The 24,716-nt window shown below is 37.0% G+C and overlaps 1 protein-coding gene across 50 annotated transcripts in view; it reads left to right on the top strand.

The window, feature by feature from the left end:
- Positions 1 to 24,716, top strand: part of ESRRG (estrogen related receptor gamma) — a 387,839-nt gene that overhangs the window by 328,539 nt on the left and 34,584 nt on the right. For all 50 annotated transcript variants that reach the window (XM_058835879.1, XM_058835826.1, XM_058835862.1 and 47 more), the window contains 2 exons: positions 6,784 to 6,894; positions 11,130 to 11,291. In XM_058835879.1, coding sequence (XP_058691862.1) covers positions 6,784 to 6,894; positions 11,130 to 11,291 — 273 coding nt within the window. The remainder of the gene's footprint in view (positions 1 to 6,783; positions 6,895 to 11,129; positions 11,292 to 24,716) is intronic.

Raw genomic sequence — 24,716 nt, 5'->3', positions numbered from 1 at the left:
TTTGAGAGCTAATCATTGGATAATGGGTGTTGCATGTTTAATGCAACAGTGTAGCTGTCATGTTTTTCTTTTCTTTTTTTATTTTCTTCTTTCTTCCTGCACATTCACCTCTTCTTGAACAGAAATAAAAGGTTCAAGGCTTGTCAGCATCAGTTTATAGATAGCTGTTTAAAAATAATGAGGTATTGGGTATTGTAAAGCTCAGGGCTGTCTTGCCAGACTCATTTATTTCCATTCACCTTTTGTCAGAATTGCAGACAGAAGACATTCAATTAAAACTTGTCACCTGTTGCGTGTGACCTAATTTGTATTTGTGAGTGTCACAGATTAGGATGCATATGGAGCCATTTAAAAATGTAAAGGAACAATAGGATTCTTAAACATTTTATGCCACATTTTCTTCATGTGAACATCTTTGTTTATGGACCATTCTTCAAGGGAAATCACTTGGGCTAAGAAATAATAGAATTTATTTACACCAAGTCTCATTTACATGGGAAAACCAAGGGGATTTTATTCACATTCTTTTGTGGTTTAATGCATAAATGACAGTGCACAAAATTTCAGCATGTAGATGATTAGTTCATGCAAAGTTAATGTTCCTTTCAAGAGAGGTTGAGTACTGAGCTGTGTAAGTAATGCATTTATCAGTTCTTTCGTCAAATCAAAAAAACCAAACCACTGGGCTTTAACCTAAGAAATATGTTTATCAGTTCCTTTGCAAAAATCCAGCCTTTTCATCCCCTTCTCCCAGGACAAAAATGAAATTTCCAAAGTACTGCGTACATTTGGTTGCCTAGAAACTTTGTTTACTATTAAACATAAGCAAAATCTGAAGTATTGGCTTGAAGCCCTTGTTTTACAAAAGCAGTATTTTTCTGTTTTGATTTTTCAATCTGGAACAATTCACTAAATATTTTAATTAGCCCAATTATTTGCGTTTTTTAAGTAATAAACTGTTTTTCAGAAATCATTGCAGAGGAACAGATAAATTAAACAACTTTTAGTCTCAGATCAAGTTAGATATTAAAGCAACAGACACTGTTTTGTTTTTTAGTCAATTATATGAGTCAGTTCATGAATTAGTTGTTTTATAGGCACCTCTCGAGAACAGCCAATTTTATCCCACATTAACAAATACTTACTGATAATAATTGAATGTAAAGTAGGAGGATGATTTTTAGACTTCCTATGCTACTCTAAATAATGTGTTTAATTGTGGAGATGGCTATAGGAAGACAAAATACTAAAGCCTTCTCTTGGTAATTGTTAACCATAGATCAGGAAAACTTTAATGTGAGTCATAGCTTATAACTTCTTTGATGAATTATGATTCTGTTTTCAAAATGATGCCTGCCTAGTAGACACATATTTTACATCTCTAGCTGAATTTTTACCTGCGTAAAGTATTATCCAAATACTTCGTCAACTGATTGCAGAAGCTTTTTGGCATATTTGTAATTCAGCACATAAAACAAGTATGCAGATCCAGAAAAAATGATAGCTCATCTTACTTCTTCAGCTGTGTTACTTTTCTGTGTGTTTCCACTGTATTGAGAGAGGTCTTTCATGGTTTAAAGTATTTTTTTCCATTGCAAATCTTTCAGACTGCAGGGTTAATGCACTGGACTTTAACCCCAAATTATAGAGGTTGCTGAAGTGTATAAAGAGTATTTAGATGAGTGTGCATTCTTAAGTCTCAATACATTCTGTCTGTGTTCATGGTGGAAAAATCAGCTAGTTTTTCTGGTTTATGTAAATAAAAGCAAAACAGAGTTTACAGTATTCACTGAAGTTTACTCAGCAATCTTAGAAATAATCACAGTATGTTCAGGTGAACTGGAACACTCTATCAAGACATTATCCCAAAGGAGAACCATGTTGGAACCTGCCATTAAAATTATTTCTGTGCTTTCCAGTTTTGCTGTTAATCTGGGTTTTTTTACCTCTGCTGCTAATGTTCCTCTAGAGCTGCAGTTATGGGGGTATTAATTTTTACCTGTCTCACTGTTGAAGACAATGCTGGGAATATTGCAGACATCTGTAGAGAATGCACTGTTAGCCAGTTACATATCTCAAAAAACGAGATAGGAATATTTTTCATACATACCAAATGCTGTGTTAGAGGTGGAATTTGCCAGAGTGGCATTGATGTAGAATGTATCGGCATGCCATGAGACTGTTATTTAGGGGAAGTAGAATATGAAATTCCTGAAGGAAGTCAAAATTGCACATTTGAGTCTGATTTCAAACGTGTTGTTTACTGATCAAGTATATGATATATATATTTCTCCCAAAATAAAAAGCTCCCTAATTAAAGGTAGTGAACGATTCCTTACACGCAGTTCTGGTGTTGGTAGGACTTGATTTGAAGGATTGGGCTAATGCCTTCCAGTGTGACTTGAGAATTTCTTGTGAGTATAGAACTCTCTGGAAAGGACAAGAATGTTTATGGGTTGAGTGAACAAATGAACACTGGAAGCTTGTAGACAAGGTAAGAAGGAGGGGATGGATAAGAAGAATAGAGATGGATGATAAAGGAGTAAATAGTGGTGTGTGATAAAAAGAGTAAATAATACACTATTACTATGGCTTGGATCTGTATGGAAAATGAGATGACATGGTTAAATAGTATTTTCATCTTGAGGACCTGAATTGCAAAATCAGTAATATACTGGGCTATGGGCAATCCTTTTGTTTATGTAGCATCGTCACAGTGGGTATCTGTCCTCCATGAGGTCTTCAAGGCCTGCATGAGATGTGAGAAAAGGGCCAGAGAATAGGAATAATAATTACATTTATTGGCAAGGGAGAAACAGATGAGGAAATACAGAGAAAATGAGTTCAGATGTTGTTTAGATTTAATAACCTGATAGGTAGTTCATGTGCTCTGGCTTTCAGTTGTTTCTGTGCAAGGCTATGTGGACACACTTAGTGTAAAGTGCCCAATGTGATTTTGTTGTGTATTGTGTAGAATTTGATAGAAATCATGCAAAGATTATGTAAGGAACCAGGAGGTAAACTTTTTTTGTAGGAGCTTATTATAGTGACTATATAAAAGCATTTATTCCCTCAAGAGTAGCTGGAGAATTTTTTACTTTGTATCAGTACATTTAATTTTTTTTTTTTTTAAAGTAGCTATTGCACTGATTTACACCGTTTCCATCTCTCCTATATTACAGCTCTCTCTACAGCCCAACCCTCATCTTCTGAGATTTGTAAATCTCTGACTGCTCATCACTCCTGAACAAATGAGTTCATGAGTTGTGCTTGTCCTGGGATATAAAGTGAACATGTTGCACTTTAACACTGAAAGTAACTGCTCTCTTAACTGGTCACAAGCCATTTCTACCGTGTGGTCATCCCTATTTTTCCCATTAGGGCTCTTGGTGTTATTTCTCTGTTGAAGGCTTTTCAAATGAGCATTAGGAAATGTGACGAATCAACTTCCTTGTCTGTGGTGGAGCTGTGTTCAGTGACACAAATGGATGTTCTGAGCCTGAAGAACTGTAATTATAGTATGTACAGTGCAGTTCATTGGGAGATACTACGTGATTTTTTATGGGTGGAGTGGGTGTCTTTCTTTTCACTTCATGGTTGAGGACTGATTGGGTGAGTGAATGGAGATGCTGAAGATTTTGTGAAGCCAAAATGCTCTGCAGAGCTGAAGCAGAGATTTACTCAGTTTATCCAGATACCACAATATCCCCTTTAATAATCTAAATACAGACTGTGTGGGATTTAAACAGTTACATCTGTGACTGATGTAAAGTTCTTCCTGCCCCAAATGAAGATTTTTGTGGACAAAATTATTTTTATTTCTTCCCTTTGTTATTGTAACAAAGGAGGCATCAGTTGCTACTGTCTTGAGAGCTACTGTCTTGATAAATAAACCCTTATGTAGTGAATTCTCTCATATAAACTATAGGAGTTACAGAGGAATATGAGTGCATATACACTGGAATTTCTGGACTTCAGTTCGCTACCTGCCAAACTCCAAAGTTTTTATGGAATGTCAGATGGGTAGAGCTTGTTAAGCAGTGTCTTACACTGTGTTTACTTCTATACTTCCCTTGGGAAGTAAAATACCACTTAGGGTATGTTAGATTATCAGAAATTAAATCCAGAGTATCTACTTTCTTACAGATACAGACACAGAAAAATCTAGATATAGGATATCTTACAGATAAAGGAAATATTAGGAGCCAGAATGATGGAAAACTCAGTTTTAATGAAAGGGTTATAAAGCTCTAATTTATAGTCTGTTGGTGTTATGTTATCAAAACTATTTTCACATTCAAATTTGAATTAGTTCTATTATAGACTTAGGTACGTTTAAACTGTGCAATACAATTGCTCGTCAGTTATACAGAAGCTGGGGTTTTTTAAAAGAAAGCTTTTTGTACAGATATGGTGATGTATATTCGGTGAGGGTGTGGATCTAAGTCAAATTTTGCTATTATGACTTTTTTTTGTATTTCCTTCCATTGAGTATGTGAATGGCTTGAATGTGTACCTCATCTATTGCAAAAGAAGTAAAAAAAAATGTTCATCTAGGTAGATTTATATTATTTTAATTTAAGCTTCAGTTCCATTACTTTTTGATTAAACATACTTCTGTCTGATGCTATCCATCTTTCATCACTATGAAATCTGTTCCCAAGCAGAAAGAAGGATGGCATCTGAATTATGCAGAAATCATTTTCTATCTATTTTTCTTCAAATGCTGGGCAGTCTTTTTCATAATCCCACCAATATTGCATGTGGCTTGTTCTAATCCTCTGCCTGTTTCTGAATATTCAGCTATCAAACCATGGTCTTTTGCTGTTTATTTTTATGGCAATGTATTGTCCTGGATGTCATTTGCTTCAGGTGTAGCTCAAACTCACAATTCAAGTGTTAAGAACAGTGACCTACCATTAGTTCTGGAAAAGTTTGTGGTATAGTTTTTTAAATGGTCTTGTAGTTCATGGGTTTCTAAGTATAACTTTAAAAAAATGAAACCAAAAATAACCATGATCGAATCAGCAAAAGTTTTATCAAAGAGCTTAGACCACAAATCAGTCACAAGTTACGTAGGTAACTACTATAAATAAGATCTCATTCATAATTATGCAATGACCTCTTGGAGTATGTGGTTTGTTTGTGTTACTATTTAAATCATGTGCTCCTCATAAATGCAACTGGCGACATACAATGAGAAATGTACTTCCTGGGTTTGATACACAGTCTTCTGCAGTAAACCAGGTGATATTTCACTGTTAAGTAGAGGTGATGAGCTGCTACTTTCCTGATGAGCAAAAGCCATTGAACAGTGTTGTATACAACTCAACTGAATTACAGTTGCAGGTGTTTGTTGTGTCCTTAAAGCAAGCATCTCCTTCCTGTGTTAGTAACCCAGGAAATATAAGCAAAAAAACCCTAATACCACCCCAACAATAGTTGAACTTGGATTTCTGGCTAATTGTCAAAACAGCTTTCCTTTACCAAAGGCCAGTTAATTCTTTTTGGATTATGAGAAGAAAAGAGGGCTGCCAGATGTTTCCCAGTAACTTGTCTGTGCTAGCAGTGCAGGTTCAGAGACAGCACATAAACTCTGCTATGTTCTTCTTGCTGTGCACATGAGTTGTAACTTCTTTGGTGGTGGTTTCCCCTGCTGTCCAGAAGCCAGTTCTCAAGATATTCTGTGTGTAAGGGAGAGATCAGAGGAGTGGGAAGTAGAAGAGTGGGGCACAATAATAGCAATAGAACATACACATAGAGGGAGGAGAGCTAAAATAGACAATGAAAAATGGGAAAGTGAGTTGCACTTTAATACATCACTCACAGGGGCCATTGATACTTAATGTGTCCTTGCATTCTTGTGTTGTTAAATCTGTGTCATCAGGGACAAATTTTGCACTTGGTATTACTTGTCCTGTTGTCCTGCATATGTGCCAAGTTCTTCAACTTCCGTGTTATGTTACTACTTGGTTTTAGTCACATTCATCTGGACTGTCTGGAAATCTGCCTGGGAGACTCAGAAAGAAATAAAAATATTTCTATGTTTTGTAAGACCTACTGTCTTTGCACCCTTTCACCTTGTTTCATTTTGTCAATGAGAGCAGCTATAGCTTGTTTCAGGAAGGTAAACTCCTATATATCCATACAAACCAGCCAGCAGAATGTTGTATTTAAGGAATGAACAGTATGGAGGTAGAACACAAACGTTAATTCATCACTGATGACATCTAAATGCACAACTGTACAATTTCTTTCAAATTCTCATGAACAATTTCAGTCTTTAAGCCACATATATATTCTTATTTTACTGGGGATACTTACTTTGTATCCTCTGGCCATGTTGATTTTGACTATCTGAACTGTATACAGGACTCATTGTTCCTAAAGTTCTAATCCTCTGTACTTCTCTGCTCATAATGTTATGCTTCTATATCCATGGTGTTTATTACAGCTTTGAAATTCTGCTTCTGGCAAAGATGACTTAAGATTAGCCTTTTTCAAATGGAAACTAAACTTGCTAGCTGTTTTCAATAATATGTGAAAATGAATGAATGGTTTTAAATGAACAGGAAATTATGTTGTATACTTAGTCTTGCATGTGTGAAACTCTAATGCTTGCAAATACTTTTAATACTGATTTCCCATGCTTTCTAAAATTAATCTTTTGAAATAAATATGCTTTTAATATAAATATTGGAAGGCAGGAAATGGAAGATTATTACCTGAAAGGCATGCTCATAATGTATTTAATTACATGTTTGCTTGTGTTTCCAAATGTAGGTGTGCGCCTAGACCGAGTACGTGGAGGTCGCCAGAAGTACAAGCGCAGAATAGATGCAGAGAACAGCCCATACCTGAACCCTCAGCTAGTTCAGCCAGCAAAAAAGCCATGTGAGTACACCACATACACAACATTTCTCTCTCAGTACAGGCTATTGACTCCCATCCCTGTTTGCTAAGCTCCTTCTGAATTGAACAAGGGTTTGGTCAGAAAATATTACCATGAGGACTATATCGATTTGGCTGTTAACAGGTTTTGTTTTAAATATGCTCATCTTTCTCAAGTGGAGTTGAACAAAGAGTGTTTTTACAGGTGGAAGTGTATAAAAGCATGGTTTATGCAGTGCAAATTTTACATTTACAGGTTATCTTTATTTTCAGTGGTACATAAAACGGTTCATACCGTGATCATCAGCTCATTGAAGCTTCTACTTTCAGATTTCACAAGAAACTGATTTTTGTAGTTTTCACTAACTAAATGAGTTTGACTGCTCAACCTCCCAATGAAAATACATTAAGAGCCTCATTAATTTATACCTATAGATTAATACACTACCTAACATTAGATTAAAACAGCAATATGCCACACTAATAACAAAGCAGAAAGTGGTAGTTTGGGCTCTAGTGCCCTCATGGATTTTTTTTTTCCTTTGTTTTGTTATGTTTTAATAATGTCCTTGATTGTATCTCACCAGGCTGAAATTAAGAGAGAAAGAGATGATCATCTCACTGCTAAAATACAAGTTCCATCCTCTTTGCGATTAACTAAAAATAGTTAGGGGTTTTGCTTTGCAGCTTATATAAACTCAAGCAGTGACTGTACTAATTCCATGAAGTAAATTTTAATAGCATTATAGCTGTAGTTCAAGAGGCTGATGTATTACCCTGCAAAGACACACAGGCTCTGTATCAAGAGTTGTAAACTCTTCAAATTAAAATAGGAATACACATGTCCAGTTGCTCCTGCTGAGGAGGTTAATTTGCTTGTAACATGGATAAATAAGCCAGTGAAATAAGGAGGGCAAATTCCTTCTTTGTCTCCCATTTGCCTCTGCCCCTAAGCCTCTGACAGCACACATGTCAGTTTTAGCCCCTTGAAAGTACCTGGCTGGATGGAAAATGGAATCTGTTTCCGATGGTGTTCCCCAGTAGGGGACAGTGCTGTGTACAATACGTTTGAGCATATGGGGATCTGGAGAGCAAATAAACAGTCTTTGAACTGTAAGTGAAAGGGCATTTTAGCTGTGTCAAAGAAAAAACAGCCAGTTTTACATAAAATTAAGGCTTAAGTGAACATATGGCATAGTTTCCTTTTGCCTTTCCAAAAAACATTATGCTGATTATATTCCTTCAATTGTCCAATCTGGCATCTTCTACTCAGCCTCCATAAGCTGTCCCACTGTTCTGTAAATACAATCTAGGGCTGCACTAAGCAGATTTTGCACATTATAATAAAAACTTTCTGATAATACAATAAAATTTAATAAACTCTAATGCTTAATTTCATTAGAGGTTTAGTTTTCCTGGGTGCACAGATTGTCAGTTTTTCATTTACTTGATATTGTCATTGAGTAGAATTGTTGATAGCCTAACATACCAAAAAAAGCCAAGACCAAACAGACCAAAAAAAAAAAATCAAAAAAAATCAAACCCAAAAGCCCCAAACCCTTAAGATATAAACAGAGGTTAATGCAGTTGTCCTGAAACACAAGGATCTCTGTGTAAACCCAAGATTATTGCAACGTGGTGCATTACATTACCTATAAGGCGATAACTACACCGATTTCTGTAAGCTCCAGTTGTCTAAGATAAACTAACCTCCTCATAAATCATTACTCATTATCTGAGTGCCTCCCTCCATTTTCCTTAGCTTATTCAAGTACAAACAATTTTGTAAGAAACATTTTTCAAACTTAATTTTCAAATCCTGGCAGATAAGTGTCCAGACTTGAAACAGTTGAATTGGTTTTGTGTGGAAGTAGCCTGGGAGATTTTCTGGACCCTGACTGATAGTTTGTGCATAACAAAAGCACAGCAATGAAAATTGGGTTCTATTGATTCTAATTAGGGAAACATTAAATAAGATTTACCTAGAAACAGTGCTCATGGCTATTCAATTTCCTGAGCGATGGAGTTTTCTGAGTACATTCAGAATTTTCCTATGTTCTGTGCTAATGCATGAAGCTTTTTCCCCCCTGTAAGGAAACAACAGGTGTTTGGAGGATCTTTCCTACATGTACTACTGATCTCTGTTGTATTTTCCACCTTCACCATAGAATTTAGTGGCCTGGCCATAGATTTTATGACTGCAAAATAAGAGATATTTGAGATTCTGCAAATCCTGAATCAAAATAGACAATATTCCTAAATCATCTATGGAATGCCATTGGTGAGGAGCCTAATACAGTAATGAAAGTGGTTCTTCAGCCATTTCTTCTGCTGCAGAGGAAGAAATCCCAGAAGTTTGGGATTAGAGTGCTTCTTCATTCATTTATCATTTAAAAACCCCAAAAGTAGAAGTCTTCAGCTGCATGCATATGTTTGGATGTTAAGAAACTCTTAATTAATTCATCCTATTTTCCTAACCAATTAAAAACATTGGAATTTGGAAAGAAGTAATGTCTTTTCTCACTTAAGTGTTTTCTGTGTGAAATTGAATAGGTTATGAAGAGACTGTTTAAAAGCTAAAAAAAAAACCATGCAAAGGCTGTTTGCCAAGTTAAAACTACCATTTGTCATTTCTAAATAAGACTAGAATTCCTCATTAATCAGTGTGATAATCAGTTGACTATTGAGTTCAAAAACTTAATCAGTTGGCAGAGTTCCTATAGTTCATATAAAGCATGAATATGTCCCCTTGTAACAAAACAATGTGTGTTTGATGTGATGGTTTCCAGTTCACTCTTGCACTTATTATATGAAACACTAACATATATCACAACTTCTGACACACAAATTTGGAATAAGGCAAAAATTGTAGAGACAGTAGACCAGAGTCAAGGAGTGTGTGTCACTAAAGAGCAGTAAAGTATCAGAAATCTGAATCGAGTGAGCATTTTATGGAAATATGTCATGGACTAGTAGGGATCCTCTCTGACACTGCTGGAAGCAGCCAGCTTCCATTAGAGGAGGACAGTGTAGTTTGTCCCATGACTTACATGCAAATGGGTAAAATTATACTAATTCTGACAGCATTCTCTGCACTCAGAAAATACTTGGTGTCTTCTCACAGTGGAATCCCATTTATATCAAGCCTTATAACATTTCTATCTCACTGACGGGAACAAATTCATGTAAAATCACTAAAGGGTACCATTTGGGCTTTAAATTCCGGTGGTGCATTTGAGGTCCAAAAATGTACCTACGAGGAAAAGTAAAATGTAAATATATTGGGAAGTATAGTAATGTACCCTGTATTAGGAGGTTTAATGAATTAGTCCTTTTCCTATTTTTCGGTTCTGCCTTCTCAGTGTAATAAATCAGGCTCCTGTATAGAGATAAAATATTTCCATTGTGCCTTCACATGGATATAGTGCTCATATTATGTTTATCCTACTCACAGAATAGCAACACTGTGTTGTAAATCTTGTGGGCTCTTCTCTTTTTTTCCTCTCTGCATTTTTCCATATAACTTAATTGATTATTCTAAATTGATGTCACAAGTCAACTGGATGAAAAAGTAAATATTTAACATGTGAATGAAAATGCTATATAGATAAAAATAAGCAGTGTGTGACTACGATAAAGTATCATTCTTTGCACAAAACCAGTTTTCTGAGGTAGAGTTTGCATACTTTAATATTTTGCATAATTTTACACTCTTTATTCTCCCTGATTTTAGTGGTTTTTCCTGTTTAGAAATGAGAAGGAGATCATTAGCCTTGGTTTATGCATAAAGGATGGTAGTTGGGGTAACTGACAGAAGTTACAGATTTCAGTGATTGACTGTGGTATTTTATCACTCAAAAATGTCCCTGCCTTTAAGGGGTAGGGTGGGTTGCAGGTAGTCAGATAAAGGCAAAACTTTTCTATTTGAACAGTACAAAATATGCTCTAATGCATTAATCTTTTTCAATAAAGTCTGTACTCAAGTAATAAAAGGGGATTATGTATTTCTATGTTCTATTGAATTTATTATCTTAAGAACATACATGTCTGGCTTGATAAACACTGTTAATGGATCAGATTTGTTTGTGCTGTAACCACTTGTCATGGAGTTACAATAAGGTCTAATCAGGTTGAGCGTCTTAAGACAAATTTTTGTGCACTTTGAAATCTGAGCCATCTGTTTGAAGTGTAGAATGATGCTACTGGTGATCTTGTAATGTTCTGGACCATTTTTACAGATAACAAGATTGTCTCCCATTTGCTGGTGGCTGAACCAGAGAAGATCTATGCTATGCCTGACCCCACTGTTCCAGACAGTGACATCAAAGCGCTTACCACTCTTTGTGACCTGGCAGACAGAGAACTGGTGGTGATCATTGGATGGGCTAAACATATTCCAGGTACATTCAGTATTTATTACAAATAGATAACGTACAGAAATCATCACATGGGTTATTCTGTGATGGTAAAAAATACTAATTTTTTCCCTCCCTACAACACATAAAGTTTTTGTAAAGCTCCAGAATATTCCTACAGAACATATTTTAGATGATCATGTATCTTACCTTGGAAGAAGTAGTGTTGTTGCTGCGAGTCTTACCATGTTAATAAGTTTCACATGCTGCTTGGGGAATTACTTTTGTTTCACGTTACCTTTTATTAACTTCCCTTGCTATCCAGAGCATTTGCCTGACATAAAGTGTCATACAAGCTCTCTCCTCTGTAGTCATCTGATTCAGCAGTATTTGAGTGTAAGTAGGGCTCCTCCGTTACATATATACAGCACTACTGACAAAGGAGAGGTGAAAACTTCGGTTGTATTTTGGCAAGGCACAGAGGAATCATTCTCTTCATTGATTGATCTAGTGTGAGAACTGAATTGTACCAGCATTTCAGTACAAAGAACTGAACTGACCCAAAGAGTCTCTTCTTACAATTCAGTATTTCCTTGGTCTACACAGAGTGGACTGCAGTCTGCATCACATAAATACATTGATATTATAAAAGCTGACTGGCAATCTTATTAGCATGAAAAATGGGGGTCATCAAAAGCAATTTCTCAGAAGATTAGCAAATCCTTCAGATAACATTTCAGGTGTATTTTTGCCCCTCCCCAATGCTGAGGTGTTTGTTCTTGCTTTGAGAGCTAGCAGACAAACTTAGAGAAGTCTCCAGGGTTCTCAGTCTATCACCTTTCACAAATGGTAAAGTCACACAAAAAAAGGTCAGCTTTTTCTCTTGTTTCTTAAGGTATTTTTCTTGTCCAGCAGATGAGTGAACATGTTGATGTGTTTTCATCAGCTCATTAGTTTTCTAATTTTGATAGTGGAGCCTTATTAAGCATGAGAGTGGATAACATTTAATTCCTCAGAGTAATAACGTCATTCTCATTTTAGATGTGATTTTGGGACACCTTAATAGTAGAATAAATAATCCAGTCAATTGTTTGTTTATCAGAGTTAAAGATACTTTATTTCTAGTTTCAAAAGAAATTGCAAAGAAATATTCTTGCTGTTTGTTTTTTTTTTTCCTTTGTTCTAACCAGTTCTTCTGGGTCATCTTGGATAAATACAAACACTGTATATATAATTGCAATCAAAGAATAATAATAATTTGTACCTTTATGAAGTGTTTCGGTTATTTTTTTTGCTTTAGAGGAAAGACAACAGCCTACAGACTCTGAAATAGTCAGTTGAAATTTAGTCATTCTCTTTGCTGCAAACGGTATATAAACAAGCTCTTGTATCACAAGCAATGTTTTTCTGGTACAGTTAACTTATTTCTGTCTCCTTAAACTAGTTTGTCTTTATGCTTTGAATGCTACAGTAATTTCTTTAATCAAATTGATGGAAGTCCCTTTCCCAGCCCACACTGAAACCAATTTATTGGTCATGATACGCCGGCTATGTTGCTAACAGTCGTAACGAACTGTCAGGCAATATCGCAGTGCAGCTAATTTGAAGTCATTAGGTGTGCAGCGTTCAGGCAACAATTTGTTACAGTGGTTAGGAACACAGCTGACATTTCTGAATGGCTTTGTTCAGAGCAGTTCTAGATGAGCCCAAGCAAATTGTAAACTAATTTAAACATCACTCTATATTATAGTAGCTACTTTGTCTTACACTGGTTGCTAATAAAGCACCCCAAATTAAGTCAAAATGAGTTAAGTAGGTGAGTTTGAGTTTCATCTTTGGAAGATACCTAGATCACCTTAACCAAAATAGAGTAGCTCTCGAAGTCAGTCATGCTCCATAGCAGTTGCAGGGGAACTTTTGTCAGGCTGATTTGTGAGTATGCTGTGTAGTTTGGATTTAGCTGGAGGGATGGGAAGAGCAGGGGGATGAGACTGAGCAGCCTTTAAAATGATTGTTTCAGTTAGTGTGGAAAAGGTATTGGATGACATAAACTGGTCCCGAAAATTTAAAATCTGAGCAACTTGATGAACTTACCTGCCACAAGACAGCATTTTAGTACAAAGAAAGCTCAAACCTTAGAGTGGTAAAGCCACCCTAGGTAAGTGTACTTACCTGATTTAATTTACAAATGAGAATTAAAAAAAAAAAAAGAAAATAAATACAATCTTTTTATAAGCCTTCAGTTAACAGAGGACAGTGATAAAATCTGTGCTTGTTGTCTGCCATTTGATCACAAAAATCGAAATGCAAAGGGGCTGGACATGCTAAAGAGGTTGAGATTTTGTAGCTTGGTTTTGAACGTTGGAGTATGGCTGAACTTGGAGTGCCTACTCTCAGCTAATGTCTGGCACAGAACAACTTCTGGAAGAGCCTTGATTGGTGCTCGCCTGTTTGTGAAGCTAATTAATGTTACTGTAGGCAGAAGCATAACGGGATGGGGGAAAGGATAAATTAGGAAAGGGGTACAAATTGCATAAAAGTTCACTGTAGCTTGGCAGACCAAGTAAACCCTTGGTGTAAATCTTGTAGAGTCGATTAATTATACTAGTAGTGAATTTGTGCCTAGCACAGCAAAGCAGCAATCAGCAAATCTTTCTTTACAATAGTGATTTCTTAAGGTTCAGTGTAATTAAAGGCCCTTATATATCAGGTGCTTAATAACTAATAAAGATCTCAACTCTAAAGCATTGCAATGTAAAATTTGTCTTTGTGGAGGAAACCGAAGCAATGTTTTTGCTCTTCTGAAAAAAGTCTTTTAATAGGATTATCTACAAAAAGGTAACAATGCAATATTCATTCTGCCCTGGCCAACAGTTTCCCATTTCAGTCAGAGACTAAAAAATGTTTTCAAATTATACAAAGTTCAAGTCCTTTCATAAAATCATTAGTATTTTTGTGGTATTGGAAATATTTCAATAGTTGCTTTTATTGAACAAAAAGTCTATACCATCTACAAAAGAAAATATTGAAAGAAAAATATATATGGAAAGCCTTTATCAGTAAATAGAATTAGTCTCCTTGCATTTATAAATCAAATAAATGGAAAGTGTGTTGTTATGAAACATGACCATGTCTTATCTGAAGAAGAAAAAGATCACAATGGCATTAGGAAATGCTTGACTTTAGTTAGAGAGGCGTAAGGGCACAAGAACAGATGATGGTGCCCTAATAGCCCTTTTTAAGAATGACAGGGCCCCGCCATTAGCATCCTTTTATATCCTTGGAAATTGCTCATGCCTCGCTTTTATGGTTCCTATCTGCCTGACTCTTTTTTATTTCTCTTTCAATTTCATCCGCGCTCGGATAAGCGCATGCTAACACAATATGATTGAGCTGTAAAATGGAACGCTGTCGCCTCTAATCTCTTTTATGTAGATATGGAGGTACTTCCACACTCCACTTCATTCTCTCTCCATTGTTGGCCTTTTTAGAATGTGTTGCCGAGTAATGGAGGCTCAGTCAAATATTAGAGCTAGGTTTCACAGGGTGTGATAAGAAGATTATCAGGCCAGCAGTCAGATCTATTGTTGTTCTTTGTGTCAGATTAAAATATTCTGATGTACTGTAACTTCGTTAGTAAAATACTGAAGGTGCTTAGGGAGAGAGGTTGATTCTGCTTCATCTCCTGCCTGATGAGACAAAACTCCTATTAACTGACCTAAATAAATTGTAAATGTATTAGGAAGACCCTGCAAGATTTATTTTATTTTGTTTTATTTTTGTTTTGTTTTGTTTATCTTTGAAATAAGGAGCCCTTCCTTAATTCAGTATTTTCTGTTAGCTGAGTTTCCTATCCTTCACACTGTATTTTGGGGAGTTTCTATTTAATTGGTTGCATTATATTAATTAAACTTTCGCTATATAGGGTTGTTTTCTGCTGATACCTACTTATAGCACCAGAATCTTTTTGGTGCAATTTTTGTAACTCACTCATTGACATTCTCTAAAATGTGCAACTTTCTTTCATATTAAATGAAGGCAGCAAACATTAAGCTCTTAAGAAATAACAGGATGCTAAAGACAAAATGTTCTCTACAAAATTTGCATGCGTGAAAAAAACATCAACCAGACCACAGAAATCAACTTTTTGCACTTAAGATGAAAAATTTGTTTGGAAACATTAAATGAGAGTAATACATCAAAAATAACTAGTTACATTATTTAGTAAAATAAGCCTGCTTGTCTTCATCTGAGTCCCTGTTTTGTTAGAAATAACAGTGTTCAAGGAAAGGAATAGATAGAAATTGATACTGCCATTGGTACTAGTATTACCAAAAAAAAAAAAAAAAAAGATACATGATTTTAATGTAACAAATGCAAGGATGTTTTGAATATTTTAGTGTTAATATTTTATGAAACATTGTTGTTCTAAGCATACTCTTTGTGGAGGACAATATTTAAGCTTTTCTTTCCAAAGCACCTTTCAGGGGTGTAGTTTGACATTCTAATACTGAACAAGAACATGATTTGCTGCAGAGTTGTCATTTCCAAAATGCCCTCTTCTTACCATGTGTTTCAGAAATAGCACCCCATGTAGGTAAAAGTACAAAAAAAAGTTTACCAAAATCAACTTGTGTGGATTGTTATTGGGGCAGCCTGTAAAGGATCTCAGCTCTGCGAGGAGGACAGGTGTATTCCTGTGTGTCTGTACCGTACTGCCTGCTGCTGTAAAATTCTTTTTTTGTGCTCAGCCTTCCCTAGTCCCTTGTGCTGCTAGCTGGATTTAGGGCCATTTCAGACGCAACCCTGCAGCTTCGGAGGGTACCCCATCACAGGGTGCCTGTCCCTCCACAGAGAGCTGGACATGTAAATGTGGTGTTCACTGCTCATGTGACATGGAATGGAGGATGAGTTGTGAGGTGCTAAGAGGTTGGCAGGAATAATAACTTGAGCCTCCCGGGGAATCAGGACATCCTGCCCTTTCTCAAAGTGCTAACTGGGACACTTTATCAAAAGCCTGGTATCTGCCTTTCTTTTAACTCTTTCTACAAACATGCTTTAAGTACAGAAACCAGACCTGCTCTTCCTGCAAGGGAAACATTCTTGAATTCACAACTAGTGTGACATGTGATCTAAGGCAGGCCATTCCCTGGGCCGTGAGGGTAGAGATTTCAGCCAAGAGGTTTCTCAAAAACGAATAACTTCCTTGACCCTCTGGCACTGAATTGTACAATATGAGAAATCAGCAGTTGGCTGCCAGTTTTATTTTGAGCATTAGCATGGATGGACCACCCAAAATGGTCAGGGTTTAGATCACCATGTTGATTCAGTTTTCTCTAAACAGAATGGGACGGCAGTGTGCCTAAAGTGCCAGAAGTTCATCTATCCTGGTGTTTGAAGTGCTGGGAATGGTGGCAGTTTTCAGTTTTTCATCTTTTGAAAACAGTACCACAGAGAAGGCTTAACTGATCCTGCAAGGCAAGGGAGGAAGAGGTAGGATAATACATGAATAAACATGTCCACAAGTCTCCTAGCATTTTCAAAACAAAACAAGGGTCTGTAGTGTGGCAAAAGGTAGTAACCAATGGATCTATTCAGGTTTTTAAAAATTTTTAACATACCCAGCTGAGATACGGTGTTGGGCTATTCTTGATGAATCTGTTGCTGAAGTCGGTGGCAAAATTTCAATAGATATGGGTACAAAAGAGTAGTAGGCTTTGTGTACAGCTAGATGTGCACACACTCTTGATATGTCTGCTAGTTCCAGTTCAGAACTCAGAGAGACAGCACTGGAGAGGTGAGAAGGTTTCTAATAATGCTAGGCATAGTCCTGGGGTAAAAAAAACAACTTTAGTTTCCAGGTTAGTCGCTTCTGCATTTTTTACTTGCATTAAATTAAGGGGAAAAAAAAATCTCAAACATAGAAACATCTCATCACCTGCAAATTATACATGAGTAGAAAATAAATGCACAGTAAAACTCAAAAAGGCACCTGAAACTCTTGCTAGTTAGGACTTCAAAATATGTACCTATTCGTTGAAAAAGCTTGTTTAAGAGTAATCATTACCAAAAGCATAAAAAAGTAAAAAAAAATGAATTAACAGGTTACAAAAGAGCTTGGCTCAATTCTTATCTTTAAATATTGTGGGGGTTTTTAGGAAAAAAAATTCCTATATTTAAAATCCTCTCAAGATCAGAATGAAACAGTGACTTTATGCCTCTATTAAGTTCACCTTTTGTTCATATACAAGTATTTGTTTTTTTCCTTCTGAATGTCTCCTTTTCTTATTTTGTTGCTTTTTTTATTTTTTTTTTTTCCCTATCAGTCCTCTCCCTCCACCCAAGCCCCCAACATTCACACTACACTGTCTGGCTGTTGCACTTTTTTTTTTCCCAGTGTCCCCCTTTATCTGCCTCAACCAATCTCCAAATGAATGCATGTCTATCATGGCCTTAGCTTTGACACTCTGGATATATTGATTAATAGTTGCCCTAAGCTCCTTTTAGCAAATCAAATTTTCACTTTTAGCAAGGATTTCGCCTCTGATTTATTCAGCAAAGTGAAATGCACTAAATTGACTTTGACATTCAGGGAAAATGGCTGAAAAACAAAGAGAGGAGGAAAGAGATATAAATTGTGTGGCAGCTGGAGACTTCAAGCATAAAAGAGGCTGTTTTCTATAGAATATCACTGGTTAATTTGGAAACATGCATTTAGACAGGAGTATAAATTATTTTCTTTAAATTAGATGTTTTTTAGACTGAGGATTTGGAATATAGTAAGGTTTACTTAGCAAAAGGCAATATATTCAACCCAAATTCATCACTTGCTAATCATGGTGCAAGTGTGGGACCCACTTTTGTTGCCACTAATAATTATTATGTTAAACAAGAGACAAAGAGGTTTCTGAGTAGTTTTATAATGAGGTGCTAAATTGGTAAATATCTTCCTACCACTGCATTATGTTGTTCACTCCTGTGGCCTTTTAAAAATAAGAAATGATTAATAAAAAGAGAGCAAATCAACAGTAATGAATGCCAGTGCTTTTCATTTTCTTTCTATAAACAAAAATGGCTAGTTTCTGAGTCTTAAATGCAAAAGTACAAAAAGATGTATCAGCCATTTGCTATTATTCTTCCAGCAAAATCAAGAATGTTATATTACACTGGGTGACTTGTAGACTGAGTTAGAGATGTTGTATGCTCACAGATGTTGCATGACTGAAGTACCAGGAGGCTGAAAATGCTCCCCTTCATATTTGCAAGTGTTCAAATACACTTATAAAATGGAATAAAAGAGAGGGGAAAAGAATGAGAAAAAATATTATTCTGTTCCATTAGCAGATCTGAATATTTTTGAGGGAAGTGTACAAATATGCAAGCTAAAACTGCAGGAAATGGTTTGGGCTTGTTTTGTGATCAGAGACTACAGCAAAAATTAAAAAGGAATGGAGATGGTAGTTTGCTCAGTTAATCTGTAGAGACAGACCAGGAGCCTTCGGTAGGATCAGTTGTCATGGGTGTACAAGTCAAATGTGCTGTGCCAGCCTCTGTTGTTCAAGGATCTGGCCCTGAAGGGATAAATCCCCATCAGTAGTCAGTGTATCAGTGGGAGCTGAGAGTTCCCTTTGTCCCCTGTGTGTACTCACTACCTCAGGACTCTGCAGCACTGTGGAGAATTGAGGTTTAAGCAAGTATTTCCACTTAGGGGACAACAATACTCACCTTTGTACCCACTTCTTGTGTGACAAATGGGTTTACTAGATTAGGTCTGTGTAAATTGCAGATGACTCAGTAGCAGTTTTCCTTCTTCTAAGCCAACAAGGAATTAATCTTATTACCAGAGGGTAAGAGGTCTAAATGTATCTTAACCTTTTTAATTTTACTGTAATCTCCGTTCTTTTTTTTTTTTTTCCCCTTGGAAGCAAGCTGGATGTGAGGCTTCAATAATAGTGGCCTTTTGCAAGTGGAACAAGCATCTGGAGTGCCATACCCAAGATAGCTGGGCACATTAGATTTTCAGGCATGTGACTATTCCATCATTCCATCACCACCCCCCATAATTTATCTCAACTTTATTAAAAGACCAATGGTTAAAAGCACATTGTATGAAAGAATTGAAACTTCTGAAATAGTCTTTGAGGGGGTGTCCTGTCCCAAACTTCCCCAAGTTGTACAGTTCATACCTCAAGGATGGCCAACTTCTTACAAGTAGTGCGTGGCTGCAAGGCAGGAAGATGCCTTGCTCAGAAACGTAGGAAGAAAGTTGGAACAAATCTTGACATTATTTCTTAAGTGAGGAATTTGCAGAAGTGGCAAATGCAGCAGAACTGAGCCTGTCATTCATGTTCACTAAGTATCACTTCTGTATTTACAGGACTCCTTTCCTCTAGAAAAATAAAGGTTCTTTTCAAGCAGATTCACAGTTTAAAGAACATCAAAACTGAGTTTTTTTCAGTTTGAAAATTCCTGAAAGCTTTGTTTGAGAAAAGATGATCAATTTTATATGTCACTTAAATTGGCCTCTGAAAGGATCATAGCAGACACTGGGAATACAGAAATAAACTTAGAGCAACATAGCCCTCTTATGGTAGGCCATTTTAAACTAAGCATTTGACTTACACTTATCTAACTAAGCTTCCAACAAAAATATATTTGCTTTGTTCTGGGTGGGGAAGAAAAGAGCACCTTCTCAGTCATACATGTTGACACTGTAAATCCAGGATGGGAGGAGGGAGGAGGGAAAGAGCCAGTTGCTTAGGTTGGATTTAGAGCAGACAGGTCTCCACCTGTACGACTGGGTCAGAGACACAGGATGGTCTAGTTTCCTAAAGTCAGCTGAGACGAGTTAAATACTGTAATTCTAAGAACGCCTCTACTTTCTCTCTGGATAAGTTCAGCTTCACACCTGCTTAACCTACATTAGAATAGGATTAATTACCTGAATTGCAATGCCCCCTTAGCCAGTCAGCACGTTTCTGGCAGGGCACATGGTGACCTGGGTCTGGTTATATATAGTGCATGGATAACAGGGGAGCACCTGGGTTGTAATGGCAGGGTTCAGTCCAGCCTGATACAAGAATCAGCAGTTTTTAGAAAATGAGTCTGCAGTAATTGCCTGCTGCAGCAGCTGGATCATACGAGGGCTTTATGAACTCCTGCCTTCATTGGTAGTAAGATTTTTTTGTTGGGCAATGCTCAATTTATGCATACACTTATAAATATATAGGCATGTATGTGTGTACAGAAAGAATTCCAGGAAACAGAATCCAAAGAATGCAGGTACTGGATGCCCCAGTATATTTAATTACTTAGATGGAGCAGTTACTTAACTGTAACTTTTGACTTGGTGTTCCATGTTACTTTAATTCATCATCCCCAAGTTTACTACTGCGTAGCAGGCAGTATTAAAATATTTTGCTGATTCTTCATGCAAGAAAACACACAACTTGCCTTTCATTTGAAAACATGTTCTGGAAAGTTCTCTGAGAATATGTTTGTCTGGCCAAGGTATTTTCCACACTGAACTCCTGAGGCACGTATTATAGACGAGGAGGAAGAGCTGTGGAAATTTCACAGCTCTGACCCTTCTCCCCAAGATGTTTTCATCTGCTGTGTTGTGCACCATCAGTTTCAATCAGCTGCATTAACAGCTGAGGTGAAATCAAATACTGAAACGAGATGCAGCTACAGATGCAGAAGGCTCCAAGTTCAATGGAAATGGCACTTGCAGAGTAGAGTCAGCTCGCTTAGCAAGTCCTGACATGTAATGCTTGAGAACACTGGAGCAAAGAGTTGTGGTGAGGGTGGAGAAGAGGCGGGGGCAAATCTGCAGTTTTCGTACATCCAGCTGTTGGAGAGATTAAGGGGGAACAGTTTAGTAGATAATGACTGCTGCTCATACATTTGTTCAAAGAAGTTGCACTTCTGGCATAAATATATCATGACACTGGCAGGCTGCAGAGGGTGTATTTCTAGACAGAGATTTCTTCTGGCTGTGCTTTAGCGTCATGCCTGCCCTGCTGAACAGGCATTAGACTCCCAACTTGCTATGATTCAAGCTATATCTGGTAACATATAAAACTTTCTGTGACCCTTGTGTCTCTCATTAATTAACTCTGCTTGCAGTGAGAAGAATTTAAGAGTCCTTCCCCGTATCAGTGTCTTGTAGAAAGCCATTCTACTCTGTGATCCATTCTTCACTTTACTACTTTGAAGTTTCCCAGAGATAAAGTTAACTGTTGGGTGGATTCAGGAGCAGGTTGCTTAGTGTCAGTGAATCTTCAGATAAAGACACAATATGCAAAATGCATTGTGAATTCCAGATAATATTCATTCAGGGAAATTTTAGGAGTAAATTTTGAAGAGTTTCTTTGTGTTTTGAGTTACTTGAATGTTTTCTGGTCTCCATTAATGAGTTGTGCTGAATGCTTTGCTGAACGTATTCAACCCAAAGTTGGAGATTGCAGGATCGTGCCTGGCACATCAGTGGTGATGAGTAATTTTTCTGTTCTGTAATCCTCATATGTGAAGCACACCCTGGGCTCTGAAATTAAGAGGCCACTGGGAAACAGGGTGCCCCAGACAGGCAGTGCAGGTAGGACTGGGGGCAAGCAGGGCATATGCTGTGCAGGATTATTCCTGCTTCCTCTGTTGCATAAACCTACAGAGGGCAGTGTCTGACAAGAGGCTTAGGTGGCATTTCAGGAGATAAAGTCAAGAAAAGAGCCTGTTGACAAGGAACATTTGCATGTTCATGACCAGCAGCATCATAATCAGCCAGCATCAATGACAAACATAAAATCTTCCAGAGAACCTGCTAGGAGGAAGAAAAAATACACCTAAAACCAGCTTGTGATAGGGTGATAGGAACAAGGGCTGCCATGGGTCTCCTGAGTTCCAGTGCTGCAGCCAACACAGATTAACTCTAATTTGCCATTGATGGCTACACAAACAAGTGTACTGTCTCCGTGGTAGAAAGTGGTAGCTATTTATATACTGAATGGCAGTACTAAACAATTTAGGAGAAGCAGTGAAGTGTGTCCTATCCAATTAAAAATGCAGTGAGAATTTTAGGTAGGCAAAATGTAATTATTTAATTGGAATTTGACCGTGATGCTTTTCCACTGTTAAAATAAGTATAAATTACATGAGCTATAAAACTTTAAATTATGAAAATATTTTGAGGTCTTTGAGCATGGTAATTGGAGCTATATATTCAACTTTGTTTTTAACCTGACACTTCATAATGGCTGTTCCCTAAAGCAAGGGTTTTTTTTACATTATCGAATATCCCTTAGTGAAGCAAATTAGCAATCAGTCTGGAAAATATTTAAGTAGTACAATCACATTATTTACACAGGCACTTCCATTGTGCAGCATTCTCTGTGTTCCCAAATATATGTAGGATCACTTCCTCAGTTGTCAGCATTCACACTCGAACCTCCCTCTTTGGTAAAGCTTCATACGAAAATCCACTTAGGCCAACAGAAAGACTTGCCTTGATTTCACTGCTTTGGATCAATCCCTAAATATGCAGGTCACAATCTGTAACCTGTATGGACCTCAGAGCTTTATTATTTGCCTTCTGCTTGAATTACCACTTTTGTGGGGGGGGTACTTCGTGCAATTCCTTACACAAAGCATTTTTTTCTTTTAATATTTATTTTTATTATTATTAACGAGAAAGAGAATCCTACTGTGGAGAATTAGGGTCATTTACTTTAAGCTGAATAAGAGTCTTTTCTTATCTAGAACCATATTTCAGTGCTTACAGGAACATCAGCATCTGGCCAGAATGATAGAATGTTTGCTAGGACAGAAACCTTGCATTTAGTATTTGGAATAATTTTAAACAGCATCCACCATACCCCTGGAAGTAGGTTCTCTGATGCTGTGGCCACAGTCAGTGACTCCAGTTGCTTGAATCATGTTGTCCAAAATACTTTCTCCAATTAGCTTGCTATCAGGTTGAGGAATTCCAGGTATTTATTCTCTAAATTTTGTGCTTGTGGAGACTGTTCTCCTGGGGTTCCCTGAGTTATAACCACTTTTTTTTTTTTTAACTCAGTTTACCCCCCCTCCCCATTTAGTAAACAGATTTTTTGTCGTAGAGTTTTGCTCTTTGGGTTTTTGATTTCTGCTTTTTAAGAACTGCACGCACTGTAAGTCCTCTCCTCGTACTCCCATTGATACATTTGTACAGTGCTGAAGTACAGGCTCCATGTTACATCCATACTTGGCTCGTTATCGTCTTATCAAGCTCTTTGCATCCCTTTGTTTATTTGAGGAGACAGGAAGACTGTGTGAAGGCTGCTTAGTCAGGGATATCAGCGTTGTTGGCAGGGGAGTGATTGCCAGTTGAAAAACAAGGCATTATTGCTCATTTTTTCCCTCTTATTAGTTTGATTACATTTGCAAATCAAATCAATCCATCAGACATGATCAGGCCTCGTCCGCATTTTAAGGAATAGTAATCTCCGTCTAATAAGATGCAAATGTGTCACATCGGTAAGTAACCAATAAATCATCGTCTTGTCTTTGGCAATCATTAAATATCAGAACCAACAGTCAATTTTTAGTATTTTCAATTTGCGATATGCCGCTGGAATATAAAGATAGATGGACGTAATTACACAAACCAAACACTATTTCAGTTCATTCCAGACAGCAAATTTAGTGGAAGGTATAACTGGCTTGTCATCACACTACATTATTCCTGGCGGTTCATGCAAAGTTCACAGACAAGCTTCAAATGGACATTGCTTTTTTTACTTCCCTTAACAACATTCCCACTACCACCACCAAAGTTCAATAAATGACTTGAAATGCTGTAGGACATCACTTCCATCAGTGCACAAAATGACATGGGAAGAGAAACATTACCCCTTTTCTTAGTGCAGCCACCTCGTGCATGTGTGCATGTGAAGGCCAAAAGTTTCTTAATACTTGCTGCATTCTTCCTCTCTCTTTCTCTTGCTTGGTTTTTAGACTTTTTAATCTGAAATTTCAGTATGTCCTCAGAGTAACTTTTCCACAATTTTTTCAGGTTATCTCAGGTTTAGTAATTACAAAACAAGCAAAGACAGTGAGAAGGATTGGCACAGTGGCTTCCCTCCCTCTCTCTTCTCATCCCCATCTTTTAGAGGAGTGAAAATTCAAATTGTTTTTCTGTATCCTTTTTTCTTTTTTTTTTTTTTTTTAATTGATTTGGGATTTGGGAAAATTGATTGCCTCATGTGCATCCCAGGCATTAATTGATACGTTTATTGTCTGATTCGCAATGTCTTGCTTTCCATTAATGACTCTATTTGTGTACAACAATTTACATGCTTTTCAAGAAAGAGAGAGGCATAAGATTACACCATGGCAGCAAGAGTGGCAAAATGAACCAAAACCTCATCTTATGCAGCATAGCTTTTACCTGGATATTTTTGACTGATTTAATAATACAGGGTACAGGCCCTAAAA

The sequence above is a fragment of the Poecile atricapillus genome, chromosome 3 (genome assembly GCF_030490865.1).
Source record: "Poecile atricapillus isolate bPoeAtr1 chromosome 3, bPoeAtr1.hap1, whole genome shotgun sequence".
NCBI classification, from domain to species: Eukaryota; Metazoa; Chordata; class Aves; order Passeriformes; family Paridae; genus Poecile; species Poecile atricapillus.
This window is presented reverse-complemented; position numbering and strand designations above follow the sequence as displayed.